At 44.2% G+C, this 15,401-nt stretch overlaps 1 protein-coding gene across 2 annotated transcripts in view; it reads left to right on the top strand.

Moving 5' to 3' along the window:
* Positions 1–8,528, top strand: part of TIMD4 (T cell immunoglobulin and mucin domain containing 4) — a 36,838-nt gene extending 28,310 nt beyond the window's left edge. Inside the window, exons 5-8 of one of the 2 annotated variants that reach the window (XM_036315125.1) lie at positions 3,536–3,618; positions 4,813–4,906; positions 6,365–6,404; positions 7,599–8,528. In XM_036315125.1, the coding sequence (XP_036171018.1) occupies positions 3,536–3,618; positions 4,813–4,906; positions 6,365–6,404; positions 7,599–7,683 (302 nt within the window). In that variant the 3' untranslated portion in view covers positions 7,684–8,528. The remainder of the gene's footprint in view (positions 1–3,535; positions 3,619–4,812; positions 4,907–6,364; positions 6,405–7,598) is intronic. The other variant, XM_036315126.1, reaches the window with a different exon arrangement.
* Positions 8,529–15,401: the final 6,873 nt, after the last annotated feature.

Here is a 15,401-nt window from a genome sequence, read left to right on the forward strand (position 1 = left end):
TTCTGTCCAGGAACTTTTGCCATGTTCTCTCCAGCGAAGTTCTTCTGTCTCTAGAGAACGTTCTGTGTAGGTTCTGTGCCTAGGTTCTGTCTCTCTTGGTTCTGTATTCTAAGTTCTGTGTCTTACTGTCTTATTACATCTGTATTTATACCAGTTGATTCAATCCTATCAATCTCTATTACAAAGGTTAGGGCGTTTCTTATCTCCATTCCAGGGAGTAAAGGTTATGTAGCTTAAGCATGATTGTTCATAGTTAAAGTGATTAATTACCCACCTGGCACTAGTTAAGAGGTTTTATTCCCTCCCTAACTTCAGGGGAAAATCCCTACCTGGGGAAACAACCTTTCTCAGAGACCTTGGTTAAAACACATAGTGCCAAGAAGGTGAGCAAACATATTAAGAACAGTATGCCACATATGCCAGGTCCCTTGAAACAGCAAGCATGGACCGGCTCCCGGCACTCCATATTCATATATATGTTTTGAAATATACTCCTCCCAAATAAATGTTGAAAGGATGGAATTTAAATACATGTAAATAGACACTCTCATTTTCCCCATACCCAGTGGATGGCCTTGCACTATCATGGTAAGCACCAAGTCCTCTTTGGAGACCACTGTTCTGGATCATTCTTTTTCTAGATTCCATGCAAATCATGGTACTGGACATTCCTGCTTGCATCCTTGCTGCATACCATGCTTTGTACTTGGTACAACTGTGCTTCAGCTCCTGTATAATGAGGTCCTCAAGAGCATAGGTGTCAATGTCAATCATGCAGGCTCAAGTCCCAGCTCCCCCACCTGCAACCTGTGTGACCTTGATCAAGCTGCTCAACCCTCTGAGCCTCAGTGTTTGCACGGGCAGTATGAGACAGTGTCTACCCACAGGGTTGCTCCTGAGGATTATATGCCCATTGGACTGTTAGTAATAATATGACATTAGATGGCATTCTTTTGAGTTTAATGCTAGGCCCTTCAATAGAGTTTAGTCTTCTTACCTGTGCTCGGCACCTACTTCCTGACTCTTTCTTAGGCTGGTTACCCCCAGTTGAAGGTCCCTCTCATCTTCTGTATGTCAATTCCCTTTCATTCCTATATGAGTTTCCCAGGGCTGCAGTAACAAAGTACCACAAACCAGGTGGCTTAAAACAAAAGGAACTTATTGTCTCACAGTTCTGGAGGCTAGAAGCCTGAAATCCAGGTGTCAGCAGGGCCCTGCTCTTTCTGAAAGCTCAAGAGGCCGATCTTTCCCTGCCTCTCCCTGCTTCTGCTGCCCCCTGGAACTCTTAGGTTTATGGCAGCATCACTCCAACCCCTGCCTCCATCCTCACATGGCCTTCTCTGTGTATCTCTGCCTCCTCTTCTCTTCTTATAAGGACACAAGCCATTGGATTCAGGGCCTAGCCTAAATCTAGGATGACTTCATCCAAAGATCCTCAACTAATTACAGCTGCAAAGACCCTATTTCTAAATAAGGTCACAACCTGAGAGATCCTAGAGACATGATCTGGGGCAGGGAGAACAATATTCAAACCACTACAATTCCCCTCTCACAGGATTGTTTTTCTTACAAGTTTTGGGAGGCTCCTGCCTTTTCCTGACAGTGTTTGTGTCAGAGTTCAGGGCCTTGAGAATGTGGGGCCAGGAGAGCACAGACGAAAACCAATGGTCTTGTCTAACCCGCATCCCTGAGCCGTTCGCGTCACTACTCTTCACAAGGAAGAAAAATCACTGATATGAGTTTCTTGTTGCTCGTTTGTGTACAACACTGCGGCCCTTGTACTGCTTCCCACTGGGGCTTTCGGCATTTTTTGAAGGAAAAAAGAAAAGAAAAGAAATAGTGCTGTTTGGTTATCATTCCGCAGCGTGTGTGTGTTTGCAAGATGCCTCCCTCATTAGATGACTCCAATTTAAAATACAGATTTGCTCTGACAAAACTGACCCAGGCTGGCTTTTCTCTGTAACGTTTTCAATTTCAGGCTTATCCATCACAAATGATTGTAGTCTAACAGGATTCTGACAGAAAAGGGGTAGGAGTTTTGAATTCTTACCTGCAGTTTCCAGCTCCAGGGGATAATAGCAGAGAGTAAAACAACAATAACTGAGTTGTAGGATATAAAACATGCCGACTTCTCCCTCAGAGTTCTGTGCTTCTAGATGTTCAGCAAGTCACTCTCCCTGTCCATAAGCTCTCCTGTAGCAAATTACGAGCCTTATGAAACCGATCACGTTTCTCCTTTTGCCTTGCGTGCGAGGAAGCTTGGGGGAAATGACGCTCAGTTTGAGTAATTATTAGCCTAGGCATTTATTCCATTTAGGTCTGTCTCGTGTGGCATTACATTCCGTTCCTATCAGAAGATTGTACTGCACCATGATTTTGCATCTTTTCTGGACATTTTCTCTTGCCCTGCCTTCTATGACACTGCTTTTTTGTCCCTTTCTCCTGCCTCCTCCTTCACTTCCTCTGCCCACCTGTTAAGCACGGGGTGTCCCAGGACACCTGCTCACTCTCTGGACATGGAGCCCTTGGATTTCTTATGCACTCTGAGGATTTGAATGGCTCCCCAGATACTGATGACTCTCAGATCAATATCTCCCCCTCAACCTTGATTCAGATTCAAATCCACTTATTGAGCACCAAGTATGTGTCAGGAAGTGTTGGGGTTCCCTTGTTGAGCAGGCAGAGGGGGACCCTGTCCAAATGGAGCTTAATCCTAATAGCTCTCACTGAACTACGATGTTGGCCTTTGTGCCTCTCCCTCTGCCCACCCTCTCCAGCCACCTGTCCATACTGCATCATTCTTACTCTTGGACTGTTAGCTTAAATAACCTTCTCTAATGGACTGTAAGTTTTGTGAGAGTAGGGCCATGCCATACTCATTTCAGCGCTCTTAGTACCTGGAACAGTGCTTAGCACTTAGTAGGATTCTCAGTATATTTTCCTTGTTGAACTCAGAGATCAGTTATATATAAATGACTCCACATCTCAGCTAAAACTTCACATTCTCAAGGACACGTTTCTCGACCCTCCAAACAGGTCAGCCATCCTCATGGTATGGACCTATGATATCTTATACTAATTCTTCCCAGAATTTTGCATAATTATAACTGTTTTTCAATTGTTCACATTATTTGTTTAAATTTGGTCTTCTGTACTAAGTTGTAAATTCATTGACAAGGTCAGTGGTACAGCTACCATAAGTATTTGGCCTATAATAAATAGTCAATAAATACATGTTAACTGATAGAGTGACAAATTTTCTTCTGGATAAAAACCTTCCCATTGTCGGGGCCTACAGAAAACTTACTAGTAGACCGGATAGCCTGCTGGTCTAATGCCTCACTCTACCTATCTATAAAATGGGGATGCTCCTGTGGGGTAATGTTGGGTAGCAGATGAGCTTTAGATAAAACCATATCAAATGTTCATAAATTGTATCAAAAAAGATGATATTAAAAGATTAAACACATCAACTGAAATTCCAGCTTTGCTTTGAAATGCCTATTTCAAAATGTGATATTTCGTTCTCCCACAGGAAAAATAGACAGTTCCTCTCCTTTTTCCTTCCCAGCCCCTGAGACAACAAGTCTTGTGGAAAATGAAGTTGAACCAGAACAGGTAAACATTTTTGTGAAATATTTGAAGTATGTGACTTAGATTTTTAAAATCTACATCAGGGGTTTGCAGGAATGGATTAGGGAGAAAAACTACACCAAAGCTGCAAAATGCATCACGAATGTTCTGAAATAGCTAAGGAATTTGTAGACTTGTACTCTCAGCAGAAATAACATAAATATTATGACTTCTATATGCACAGATGCTTTGAAAAGCCAAAAATAGAAAATAAAAATACATGGGAAATCATTGTGTGTTCCTTCCAATTGGCCCAGGATTCGTGACACCCTGCAGAATTGTCACCTGCCACCATTTTTCCCAAATGAAAAAATATAAGTGAGGAAAGTGGCAATGCTCTACATTCACAAATCTCAGTATATGGCTCAACAGAAGACAGAGAGATTCTCATATCTGCTTAGATTCTCATTTCTCCATACCATCATACCCCTGGCAACCTCTGGGAATCTCCACTGTACAGCTCAGGAGAGAAGGATAGTCAAAATGGCCAGTAATGTCTCATGAACATCATTTTAATCTCATGGGTTCCCTAGCTACACTTTGAAAACCACTGCGGTAGGAAATGTGACATTGGGTTCCATTTTCCTCTTTGATCTTGTTGCCTCTAGAAGTCTGAGTCAGCCATGAGAAGGACTGTGCAGGGCTAGGGAGAGCTCGAAGGACTCAGGCAGTGCCCAGCCTAGTGATTTGACAGTGAACACAGCACACAGCACCATTATTTTTTTTTTTACCTTCAGACCCCTAAGCCCCACAGCCTGTATCTGGTCAATGTTTTGGGTTTTCAGAAAGTAAAGAAAAATTTTTAAAATGTTTTTATTGATTTCAGAGAGAGGAAGGGAAAGGGAGAGATAGAAATATATATTGGCTGCCTCCTGGATGTCCCCTACTGGGGATCAAACCCACAACCACATCCCAGACATGTTCCTTGACCATGTATCAAACTGGTGACCTCCTGATGCATGGGTCGATGTCCAACCACTGAGCATAACAGCTGGGCTAAAACATAGTTTTCTTTTTATTTGTAAGGTTGGCTTTGTTTTGAACATGAGACACATGGGCAAAAGGTGGTGAGATGCAGTGAAGCTCTGGCCATTGGAGGGTGTGGTTGGGATGGGAAACTCATGTGCGTGCGAACCTTCAGAAGCAAGTGGCCCAATCATCTTCCCTGTGTCTCACCAGTTGAACCAGGTGGACAGCTCCTTCCTTGCGAAGATCATTGCTCCCTCCCTGGGATTTGTGCTGGTTGCATTGATTGTAGCGCTTCTACTTCGAGGTAAGGATGGATGAAGCCCTTTAGAGTTATGGAGACTCCAGGGGGACCTGGGAGCAGATCGATGCTGCTTCCTGCTCCTTTTCTCCATTTCCCAGAGTTCCTTTCTGACATTGTCTCCATCCTGGTCAAGGAGGTGACAGGGAAAGCCATTCTCCCAAGGATGCTAAAGTTTTGTGTATCATCTTCCTGATAGAGTTCTGTTTTGGGGGAAAAAAGAGAGCACCTTCACTCATTGGACACTTACTCTGCCTGTGTCAGTCCTGACTAGACTCTTTTTCTTTTTTTTGTTTTTGTTTTTGTTTTTGTTTTTGTTTTTTTTGTTTGTTTTTGTTAATCCTCACCAGAGGATATTTTTCCATTGATTTTTAGGGAGAGTGGAAGAGAGAGGGAAAGACAGAGAGAAACATCGATGTGAGAGCAACACATCAATAGGTTGCCTCCCTGCATAAGCCCAACCACGGCCTGGGCCTGGGAGGAGTGTGCAGCCCTAGACTCTTGACGTGCCTAACGCATCCCATGCTCATGAGCGCCTTAAGTGGAAACTGCTCTTATTATCAATGTCTTGGGTGGAGGAAGCCCTGGTCTAGCTTCCCCCTCTGGCTAGGATTGTCCCAGGAAGAAAGCCACGAAGGATCCCTGGTCTTCTTATTTGTTCATTTTAAGCAAGCTTTCTTAACCCGGGGTCCACAGATAGAACTTAGGGGCGAGTGAGTTCCTTGAAATCATGTGCAAAAGTGCTTGGACATTCTTATTTGCATTTTTCAAGGGGCAGCAACCATAGCTGTTATTTAAATTCTCCAGCTGGTCCATGACCTTGCCCCCACCTCCCACTTCAAAAAGAAGTTTTAAGACACAACAGAAAGGAGTCATGAAACAGGGTTTATAGCTTTCATCCAAAGGATAGGCATGTGGCCCCTTGTCCTGCTATAAAATGGGGGTGGGGGGAGTAGGGGAGGAATTGTTCTCTAGTCATTAACAGGAACTGTTTTAAGGTAGCAAGTGAGGAGATAAGACTAGTATTCATCTCAGCCTGTTTGAGCAACACAAGGGAAATGTGTGTATTTGGAAACCTGCCCCTTAGTGAACACTGGCAAAGGAAATTTACAAAGGCATGTAGCGGTTTTGGATATCCTGGGTAAGTCTCATAAGGAGGAGTTGTAGATTTTGTGTGCGTAAGTAAACGCCTTTTTAAAACCCAAATGAGTGCTTGATTGTGGGTGGGCAAATGACTCAGGTATGAAGCAGCTTTAACACCATTGCCCACAACTTTGTAGTTGATGGGCACTGCCTAGGGGCCTAAAGAAGCAGTCATTTGACCCAGGAAAAGAATTGGCTTTCCAGTCCTCAATTGTCACCTTTAGACTACATCTGCTGTTCCTAAGATAGTAGTGGGCTTCCCCCAGCATTTCAAAGGTCCTAGCACAGCACCCTGCTTATACTGTGGCCTTGTCTTTCCAGGGAAAGTCATGAAAACCAATTGCTTCCAGAAACACACAAGGTAATTCATCTTGCATGACTGATCATTGTAATGATAGAACAAGGTGTTACAAATGATTAGATCCTACTCAGTGGTTTAATGACTTGTGCTTGTGTTCTGATTAAATACAGAGTTGGAGAGATGTGACATTAGAGGTGAAAAGGAGGTGGGAATTTAGCTCACATTTACCTCTGCCTTGGTTAACACTGTTACATTGTCCAACATGCAACTGCAAGGGCAGGTTGCATTAATAGAAGTATTCCATGCAAAAGAAAGAAGGTGATATATCACTCTACTCTGTGCTAGAAGTTCTTTGTTCAACTCTGGCAACTCACTTTAAAAAAGGACATTGTTAAACTGGAGTTCATGGAGAGGAGAGTGGCAGTATGAAAAATGAAAAAAACACGTCGAATATCATTTCTGGGATATGGTTTCTTCTGCCCAATTACACCATGGGACCCATGGGAGAAAGTTTTATTTGTGTGTGTGTGTGTGTGTGTTTAATAGTTTGAAGAATCTCCAAAAAGGTATTTTGGATATTTATCCTGTTCTATAACTTTCTGGAAAAGGAATTAGAAGATTTGGTGTTAACTGTGATGAAAACCTTGTCTTCACTTAATAATTGCCTTAATACCACAATATCTGTTAACAAATAAATACTAAGAAGTAGGGAAACTGAGGCTCAGCAAGGTGACTTTCTAAGGTCACAGTTGTAGATCTTGTGTAAGTAAATGCCTTTAGGTTGTGATTTATATTTTCTAATATAGAAACTTCTAACTTCCCTATTAAAAATAGGTTTACAAAAACCCTTTATCCCATAGGGCAGTGATGGCGAACCTATGACACGCATGTCAGAGGTGACACGCGAACTCATTTTTTTGGTTGATTTTTCTTTGTTAAATGGCATTTAAATATATAAAATTAAAATCAAAAATATAAGTCTTTGTTTAACTATGGTTGCAAATATCAAAACATTTCTATATGTGACACAGCACCAGAGTTAAGTTAGGGTTTTTCAAAATGCTGACACGCCGAGCTCAAAAGGTTCGCCATCACTGCCATAGGGCCTCCGTTTGGCCATCTGTGACATGAAAGAGTTGGACTGGATGGGCTCTGAGCCCTTTTAACTCTGAGAGCCTTGGTTAGTTGTGTGTAATTTATCCATTTATTCCTGGTCGTGGTGGTTCGCATTAACAGCCTCTTTCTTCTCTGTAGGCTACACAACGTCGGAGAAAGCAAAAACGTCCTGGATGACCCACAGCATGGAAGAGAAGACGAAGACGGCCTTTTCACACTATAACGTGCCACATTTTTTTAGAACGGAGGACAGGGGCAGGATGTGGGAATTGCCACAATAGGTCTTAGAATGTTTGTTTGTTTGCTTTTAAAGCCCCGGCTATTCCGTTGGTGTCGCTGAGCCAGTCTTGCTTTAGTTTCACAAGTGGAAGGCCCTTGAGAGACCACACCTTCTCTGCCCAGCGCTTTACCTCCTTCCCAGCATCACTGCCAAGTGATCTTGCACACTATGCTTGAACATTTTCAGTGATGATGAGCTCAGTGCCACACGCAGGGGGGCCCATGCAATCGCAGGGCAGTTCTGAGACTTAGAAATATGTAAAGCAAAGTCTCTCTCCAGACAGCATCTGCCTGTCAGTCCTCATGGAACTCATGGTGCTCACACAGAACATGTCTAATCTCTCCTTTACCTGGTAGTGCTCCAGGTACACCAGACCCTATGTCCCTGGAAATTATCTTGTTTCCGGGACATGATTTCTGGCCCCTCCCCTTCCCATAGTTGCCTTCGTTGTGGATGCATTTGTATCTCTCCTTCTGTGCCCAACTGTCAGAGTTGCGTGCCCCACTCCAGGGATGGTGTGAGCAGCCCTGGGTCTATGCTTCATCAATAATGCAGGAACTGACGTCATCTCCAAAACTCCTTGGTTTTCTATTATTTTCTGTTTACATTTGAGTGTCGTTAGGGGTGACCATGGTGTCACATCTTAATTCTTGCTTGGGGAATTTAATTTGGGGAACAATCAAGAGTCCATCAGAGCCAAATGCAGTGAGTGACGTGGCCATTCAACAAGGGCCAACGCGTGATCTGACTGTAAGGCAACCCAGATTAAACACGGTTTGTGGAAATGTGCTCCTCAGTAGGAACAGATTTATTTTAAAACTTCCATAACTGCGGCATGAAGGACCCAGGGAGAGAGATGAAAGCGAACGGCTGTTGAATGAATGAATGAATGAATGAATGAATGAATGGAAAGAATGTGTATCTGAATGAGGGAGGCCTCTGGTGGGGCAGAAATAATGGGAAGTCACCAGACCTGGAAGGAATTTCCCTGACATACTTCCTGGTATGTTTAGGGCAATCGCAGCAATAATGCAATAAGCACACAGTCTTCCAAGGAAGCCACCTTTCCTATGTCTACTCTTTTGACATTACTTTTAAGAGAGGAAAAAAAATCAGTCTCAAATTCTTCACTGGTACAGCCTGTAGATTCCTCGCACGGGTCCAGCAGCCCCCTCGTGGGCCAGGCATACCGTTCTTGCTTTCAGAGCTGAGAAAACAGAAGCAGAGATAGATGAAGGCACTTGCCTGAGGTCACCTAAGTCCAGCCCCCAGGGACAGAACTGAGCCTTGGCAGGCAGGAAGGACCCCACACACGGAGGGCTCAGGCTCGAAGGAAAGACTTAATGCCTGCAGAGGGCGGCATTGACCTGCTTGGTCCCAAACTGATGTTCCTTTACTCAGATCCTGGGCAGCCTGAGCATTTTGACGGTTCTCCAATTCCCTACCCCTTTATAGTTCAATCTTCCCTGGCCAGCAAATTATTTACTCAGAATCTTATTTGCATTTGCAGAGGAAGCAGCAAGTGGAGAACCTGGCAGCAGCCTTAATGAAGCCAGGTGGGACACATTGAAACAGGAACGTGTTGAACTAACTCACCGAGAGCTGAGGCCAGCTGTCAGCGGGCTTAATGAAAGGTTAACAGGAACACGGCAATGAGTGGCTAGGGAGGCTCTCTGTCTCTCTAAAGAAAACAAAAAGTTGAGAAGTGGGCTCCCCAGGTGGAGGCAAGAGCAGAAGGAGGAAGCCACTGAGTCTGAAATAGAGTTTCATTTAGATTTGTGAACAAGTTACAGTCAAAAGAAAGAAAGGAAGGAAGGAAGGAAGGAAGGAAGGAAGGAAGGAAGGAAGGAAGGAAGAAGGAAGGAAGGAAGGAAGGAAGGAAGGAAGAAGAAAGAAAGAAAGAAAGCAAGAAAGAAAGAAAGAAAGGAAGGAAGGAAGGAAGGAAGGAAGGAAGGAAGGAAGGAAGGAAGGAAGAAGAAAGAAAGAAAGAAAGAAAGAAAGGAAGAAAGAAAGGAAGAAAGGAAGGGCACTGTGGGTTCTCAGCTCTCTGAGATTCAAAGGACCAGGAGGGGACCTGTTCTGGAATGAGATGAATGCTAATGCTGTTAGGAAGGCGCTTGGGGAGACTGGAGCCGGCTGCTCACACAAGGTGGTTTCACTTTCTGAGCTGAAAAGGTGGTGTTTTGCCATCCTGGGCTTTATCCGTGTTGCATATGGAGTGGGGGGACCGGGGAGCAGAAAAGACATCTTTCATTTTGTTTAGCTGGTGAAACTGAGGGCCAAACAGGGGGAATGAGTTACCCCCAGCGATAAGGAAACAGTGCCAGAGCAGAGGGCTTGTCCAGGTACCCTAGGGCCTAGGCTTAGCTCTGCAGCCAGGTGATAGGCTTGTTCTTGGATTTTCCTACGTGCACCTGGCTGTGCCTGATTATTTACCCTTCCAAGGTCATATCCAGTAGGTTCCTGTTGGTACATACAACTCAGCATTTCTTTTCCTTGAACCATCTTTGCCAGCACATACTTGACCCCATGGTGGACTGCCACTCCCAGAAAGAGGAATTAGAATGAGGAAGTTCAAAGCTTGGCTCTTCTGTTGCTTTTTAAAAAACACCACCCTAATTAGGGTGACCACTTGTCCTAGTTTGAAACCTCAAAGTTCCTCTTACATGCTGGGAACTCCCTCAGGCCTGGGCCAGCTGGGATGGTTGGTCAATGAAAGTCCACGACTAAACTAGATCAAAAGCAGCAACCTTCAGGTTCTTTGATTCACAGCCCCAGCTCTGAACTCTATCACAATGATCATTGTGTATATGTGCGTGGCTTTGAGTTGGACTCAAGTAGAGTTTAATTCATACAGATCCACCATTAGAATAGATTGCTGCATCTAGATTCTAGATCTTGGCTATTCAAAATGTGGGCTCAGCCCTGACCGGTTTGGCTCAGTGGATAGAGCGTCGGCCTGCGGACTGAGGGGTCCCGGGTTCGATTCCGGTCAAGGGCATGTACCTTGGTTGCGGGCACATCCCCAGTAGGGAGTGTGCAGGAGGCAGGTGAATCGATGTTTCTCTCTCATCGATGTTTCTAATTCTCTATCCCTCCCCCTTCCTCTCTGTAAAAAAATCAATAAAATATATTAAAAAAACAAACAAAAACAAAAACAAAATGTGGGCTCAGACCATCAGTATTATCATCAAGGAGGAACTTGTTAGAAAAACACATCAGTCCCTACCCTAGACCCTCAGAATCTGCATTTCAACAAGGTCTCTCTGTGATTCACATGCACATTACAGATTGGGAAGTAAAGCACTGATTTTCAAACTTGGCTGCACATTGGAGTCATGTGGGCAACTTGAAAACTACTCATGCTTAATTCCCCTCTGAGGTCCTGATTTATTTGGCATGGGGGAGACCTGGGTATCAGGCATTTCTTTTTAAAAATATATATATATTTTATTGATTTTTTATGGAGAGGAAGGGAGAGGGATAGAGAGCTAGAAACATCAATGAGAGAGAAACATCAATTAGCTGCCTCCTGCACACCCCCTACTGGGGATGTGCCCACAACCAAGGTACATGCCCTTGACCAGAATCGAACCTGGGACCCTTCAGTCCGCAGGCCGACGCTCTATCCACTGAGCCAAACCAGTTAGGGCACAGGCATTTCTTTATAGCACCTCAGGTAGTTGTAGTATGCTGCAATGTTTGTAAACCACTTCTTAAGGGAGGGTAGCTTTGCGCCAGAAAGTAATGTTACTATTAATCAGGATAACTCTTGGCCTAAGATACAAGTTTATGTGTGGGTCTAGTACCCCTGCATGATTTTGCTCAAAGAAATGATCAATAAAATTGCTCAAGAAGATCTGAGGACACTAGATAATGACCTAAATGTCCCCATTCCTATGGATGAGGCCCATTAAAGCAATTAAGACCAAGATATAATGCAGGCATGCCTTGTTTTATTGCCCTTCACTTTATTGCACTTCACTGATATGTTTTTTACAAGTTGAAGGCAAGACCCTCCACCAGCAAAATGATTGGGACTCGATTTATTGCGACACTCACTTTATAGCAGTGGTCAGGAACCGAACCAGCAATACAGTGGGGCCTTGACTTATGAGTTTAATTCGTTCCGTGGCGGAGCTCGTAACTCTAATTACTCATATGTCAAATAAAAAAGTGAACGAGTGAGACACGTGATGCTGGGCTGATGTTGTGGCGTTCACTGTGACGTTCACTGCACCAACTAGCGGTGGGGTATCTGAAGCTGGCTCGTAACCCGAATTTTAGCTCTCAACTCAAAGCAAAAAATCGGCCGAGAGACGGCTCGTATCTCGAAAAACTCGTTAGTCGGAACACTCATAAGTCAAGGCCCCACTGTATCTCCAAGGTATGCCTGTATTTGGTCTGTAGAAAGTGATAATGAGAAAACAGAACAGATAAACAGATAAGGAACATCTGGGGGTCAAGGTGGTACTGTTAGTCTGTTCAGAAACCTCAAAGGGGTTATGAGATGACACTGAGATTTTAAGAGAAGCATGAAGGGTTTCCATGTTAAAGTAGAAATATGATAAGTGATATTTAAAGTGGAAATATGAAAATGATAAAGTGGACAGCTTTTTTGCAGAACAAGGAACTCGGTAATAAGGCAACTACCTGTTCTCTTGTACCCAAATATAATGAAAGACCCTCCTCTGGGCACAATCGTTCATTGTCTCAGTAAGATTGTATTCAGCTGCAAGTTAAAAGAATGCTAAAAAGTAGGGGTTAATTAGAGAATTATTTCTCATAATTAGACACCTGGACTTAGGCAGTTTCAGAGTTGGCCAACAGCTTCACTAAGGTAGCTATGACAGTCTCTGACTTTCTTGGGCCTTCCTCATGGTTGCAAGATGGTTGCCACAGCTCTACTATGCCCTCTGCACAAGCATCCCACGTAGGAAGGAAGTGGGCTTAGGTCAGCAGTATTTTCCCCTTATATGACTTTAACACCATATCAAAATGGAAGCTCATTCATGGAAGTCACTAGAAGGGTTACCTATATATTTCATTGGCCATAGATTTCACTGGGTCACATGCCCACCCTTGGGCAAAGGTAAATGAGATTTCTAGGACTAATTTCTAGGACCGATTGTTACTCAGCACCCAGGCTGTGCACATTGCCATTCAGCCAAAATTTAGCATCCGTCAGCCTGGGAGGAACTGGGAGTGGATGTTGGGTAGACAACATTGATTTCTGCCACATTCACTGGTCCCACAAAATCTTATTGTCTGCCACATTCCTGAGAGCCCTGCTGAGTGCTGAGGTATAGCCACAAATAAGACAGATCCAGTCCTGGTTCCCAGGCAGCTCACAGACTACAAAGTCATTTCTCTCTTTATTATGCCTTTCATGATTCCAAATATTTGTACCTGAGAAGCAAAAAGAATGAAGGGATGAAAAGGATAAATGTTTAGAAATTCTGCACACACACCTCCTTGAAGCTGGGAAACCATCCCTTTGATGCGCGTCGGGAGTCAATGGAAAAAGGAGACAGAAACATTTGGCCCTGGGAGGCGAAGGCAAATGATAACAAACACTCTCAGCTGCCATGAAGCTTTCAAAGGGTGGCACAGGCGGTCAGCTTGGTGAAAGTTCAATGTTAGAGGAATGGGAGCAGCCACTTCTACATTTCTATGCCGTTTCATACTTTTCTAAGCAGTTTCAAACATGTCGTACTCTGTGTCTGAGGAAAGGCCCATCTCCATTTTATAGAGGAGAAAAGTGGAAACAAAGATTCTATAATTCCATAAGGTAAAGTGACTCTGGGTTCCCAGCATAGTGAGTGAGGCAGATTGCAATGAAGTGTCCTGATTCCTCCCATGGATCAATGCCATCTTTACGGGGTGCCCGCCATGTGTGCCTAGCTTTGCACTTGGACCTAGTAACAGGGCTAGTAGTCATTACTAATATAATTTGCGCACTTCCTGTGTGCCAAGCACTACCCTCAGCACTTTACCGGCATTATTTCACTTAATCATAACAGTCTCTCTTTGAGGGAGATGCCAGTGTGATCCGTGTTTGACAGATGAGGAAGTGCAAGCTTTGATAGTAGCTAGTCCGCAGTGGAGCCTTATCCCTGAGCTGTGGCCCCTCCGGGTGTTTAAGTACCTGTGTGATCTCTTAATGATCATACTCCTGTGTGGGCGTTTCCAGTTTCCCCCTAATCGCCTTGCCGGTCTGAATATGACAAAGCTGAAAATGGAGGGCGGGGCAGGTGTGTGTGTGTGTGTGTGTGTGTGTGTGTGTGTGTGTGTGTGTGTGAAGGACATGAAGCCAGAAGAGACTTGGGGCCTGGGTTTCACATTCTTTGTGTGTGTTTTTTTAAAATATATTTTTATTGATTTTAGAAAGGAAGGGAGAGGAAGAGATAGAAACATCCATGATGAGAAAGAATCATTGATCGGCTGCCTTCTGCACACCCCCTACTGGGGGTCGAGCCCACAACCTGGGCATGTGCCCTTGACCAGAATTGAACCCGGGACCCTTTAGTCCGCAGGCCAATGCTCTATCCACTGAGCCAAACCAGCTAGGGCAGGGTTTCACATTCTTGAATGACCAGCATTGACTATTCAAAATATACCACAAATTTGGCTTCCTCCCCTCTTTTAAAATATGCCTTGATAGACTTCAAAAAAGCAAAAGAGAAAAGAAGTGGCCTGGGCCCCACACTCCTGCAGAGAACCCTGTCCCGCGTCCTCCTCCCTGGCTTTATCCGAATGCTGCCTCTTATCTCTGTTCCCTTCCACTTTTATCTCTGTTCCCTACATTGTTTCTTTCCTTCCCCTCTCTGCTCCCTCCCAGAGGCCCTGGGTGTCTTATCTCCTTTCAGCAGCGCCATCAACTAAGTCCTGTCATTGTTTTCTCCTGATTTGGAATGCCTCTGCATCACTTTAATCTGTTCCTCTGAGCTTTGGATTTCAATCTCTTCCAAAATAATCTCAGACTCTTCTTCACTGAAATGAAAAAAAAAAAAAGGAAAAGAAAAAAGGCCTGAATGAGGTGATACTACCTGACAATACCCTCTGGCTCGGTATCAAGATGATTAGAAGAGACAGCAGAGTCTTGCTTCACCTTAATACCCTGCACATGCAGCGGTGGGGAAAAGCCTTGTAATTAATCAAAGACTCACCGTCAACTAATGCTACAGCCTCCCCATACTCCTGCATTTTTTTAAAAAAACTATTTTTGAGAAATTTTGCAATACAGCACATGGAAAGAGCACAGGTCTTGGAGTCCAACTGGCCCAGAACCTTGAAGCTGCCTCTTGTTGGGCTGGGTGGCCCAGGACCAGTTGCTTGGCTTCTCTAAGTCTCTGCTTCATCATCTAGAAACTGGGAGTAATCGGACCCTTCTCATTAATAAGCATTAAGTATATCAATGCCAGTAAAGCAATTGGCACAGTGGTTGGCACAGGTAGGTGCTCTGTGACTGGTAGGCACTGTTATGAATTCACTCTCCCGCCTGGGCATGCGTAGTGTGATGTGTTTGTTTATTGAAACATGTGGGCAGGACCGGTGTATCTCCAGTGAGGATACCTCCAGGGTGCTTGGAGAGCTGGAACCTTGAACCTGCAGGCTATCTCAGAAGCTGTGTATATAGCCCCTCATCTGTGGTTCTCCTC

The sequence above is a fragment of the Myotis myotis genome, unplaced genomic scaffold, assembly GCF_014108235.1.
Source record: "Myotis myotis isolate mMyoMyo1 unplaced genomic scaffold, mMyoMyo1.p scaffold_m19_p_6, whole genome shotgun sequence".
NCBI classification, from domain to species: domain Eukaryota; kingdom Metazoa; phylum Chordata; class Mammalia; order Chiroptera; family Vespertilionidae; genus Myotis; species Myotis myotis.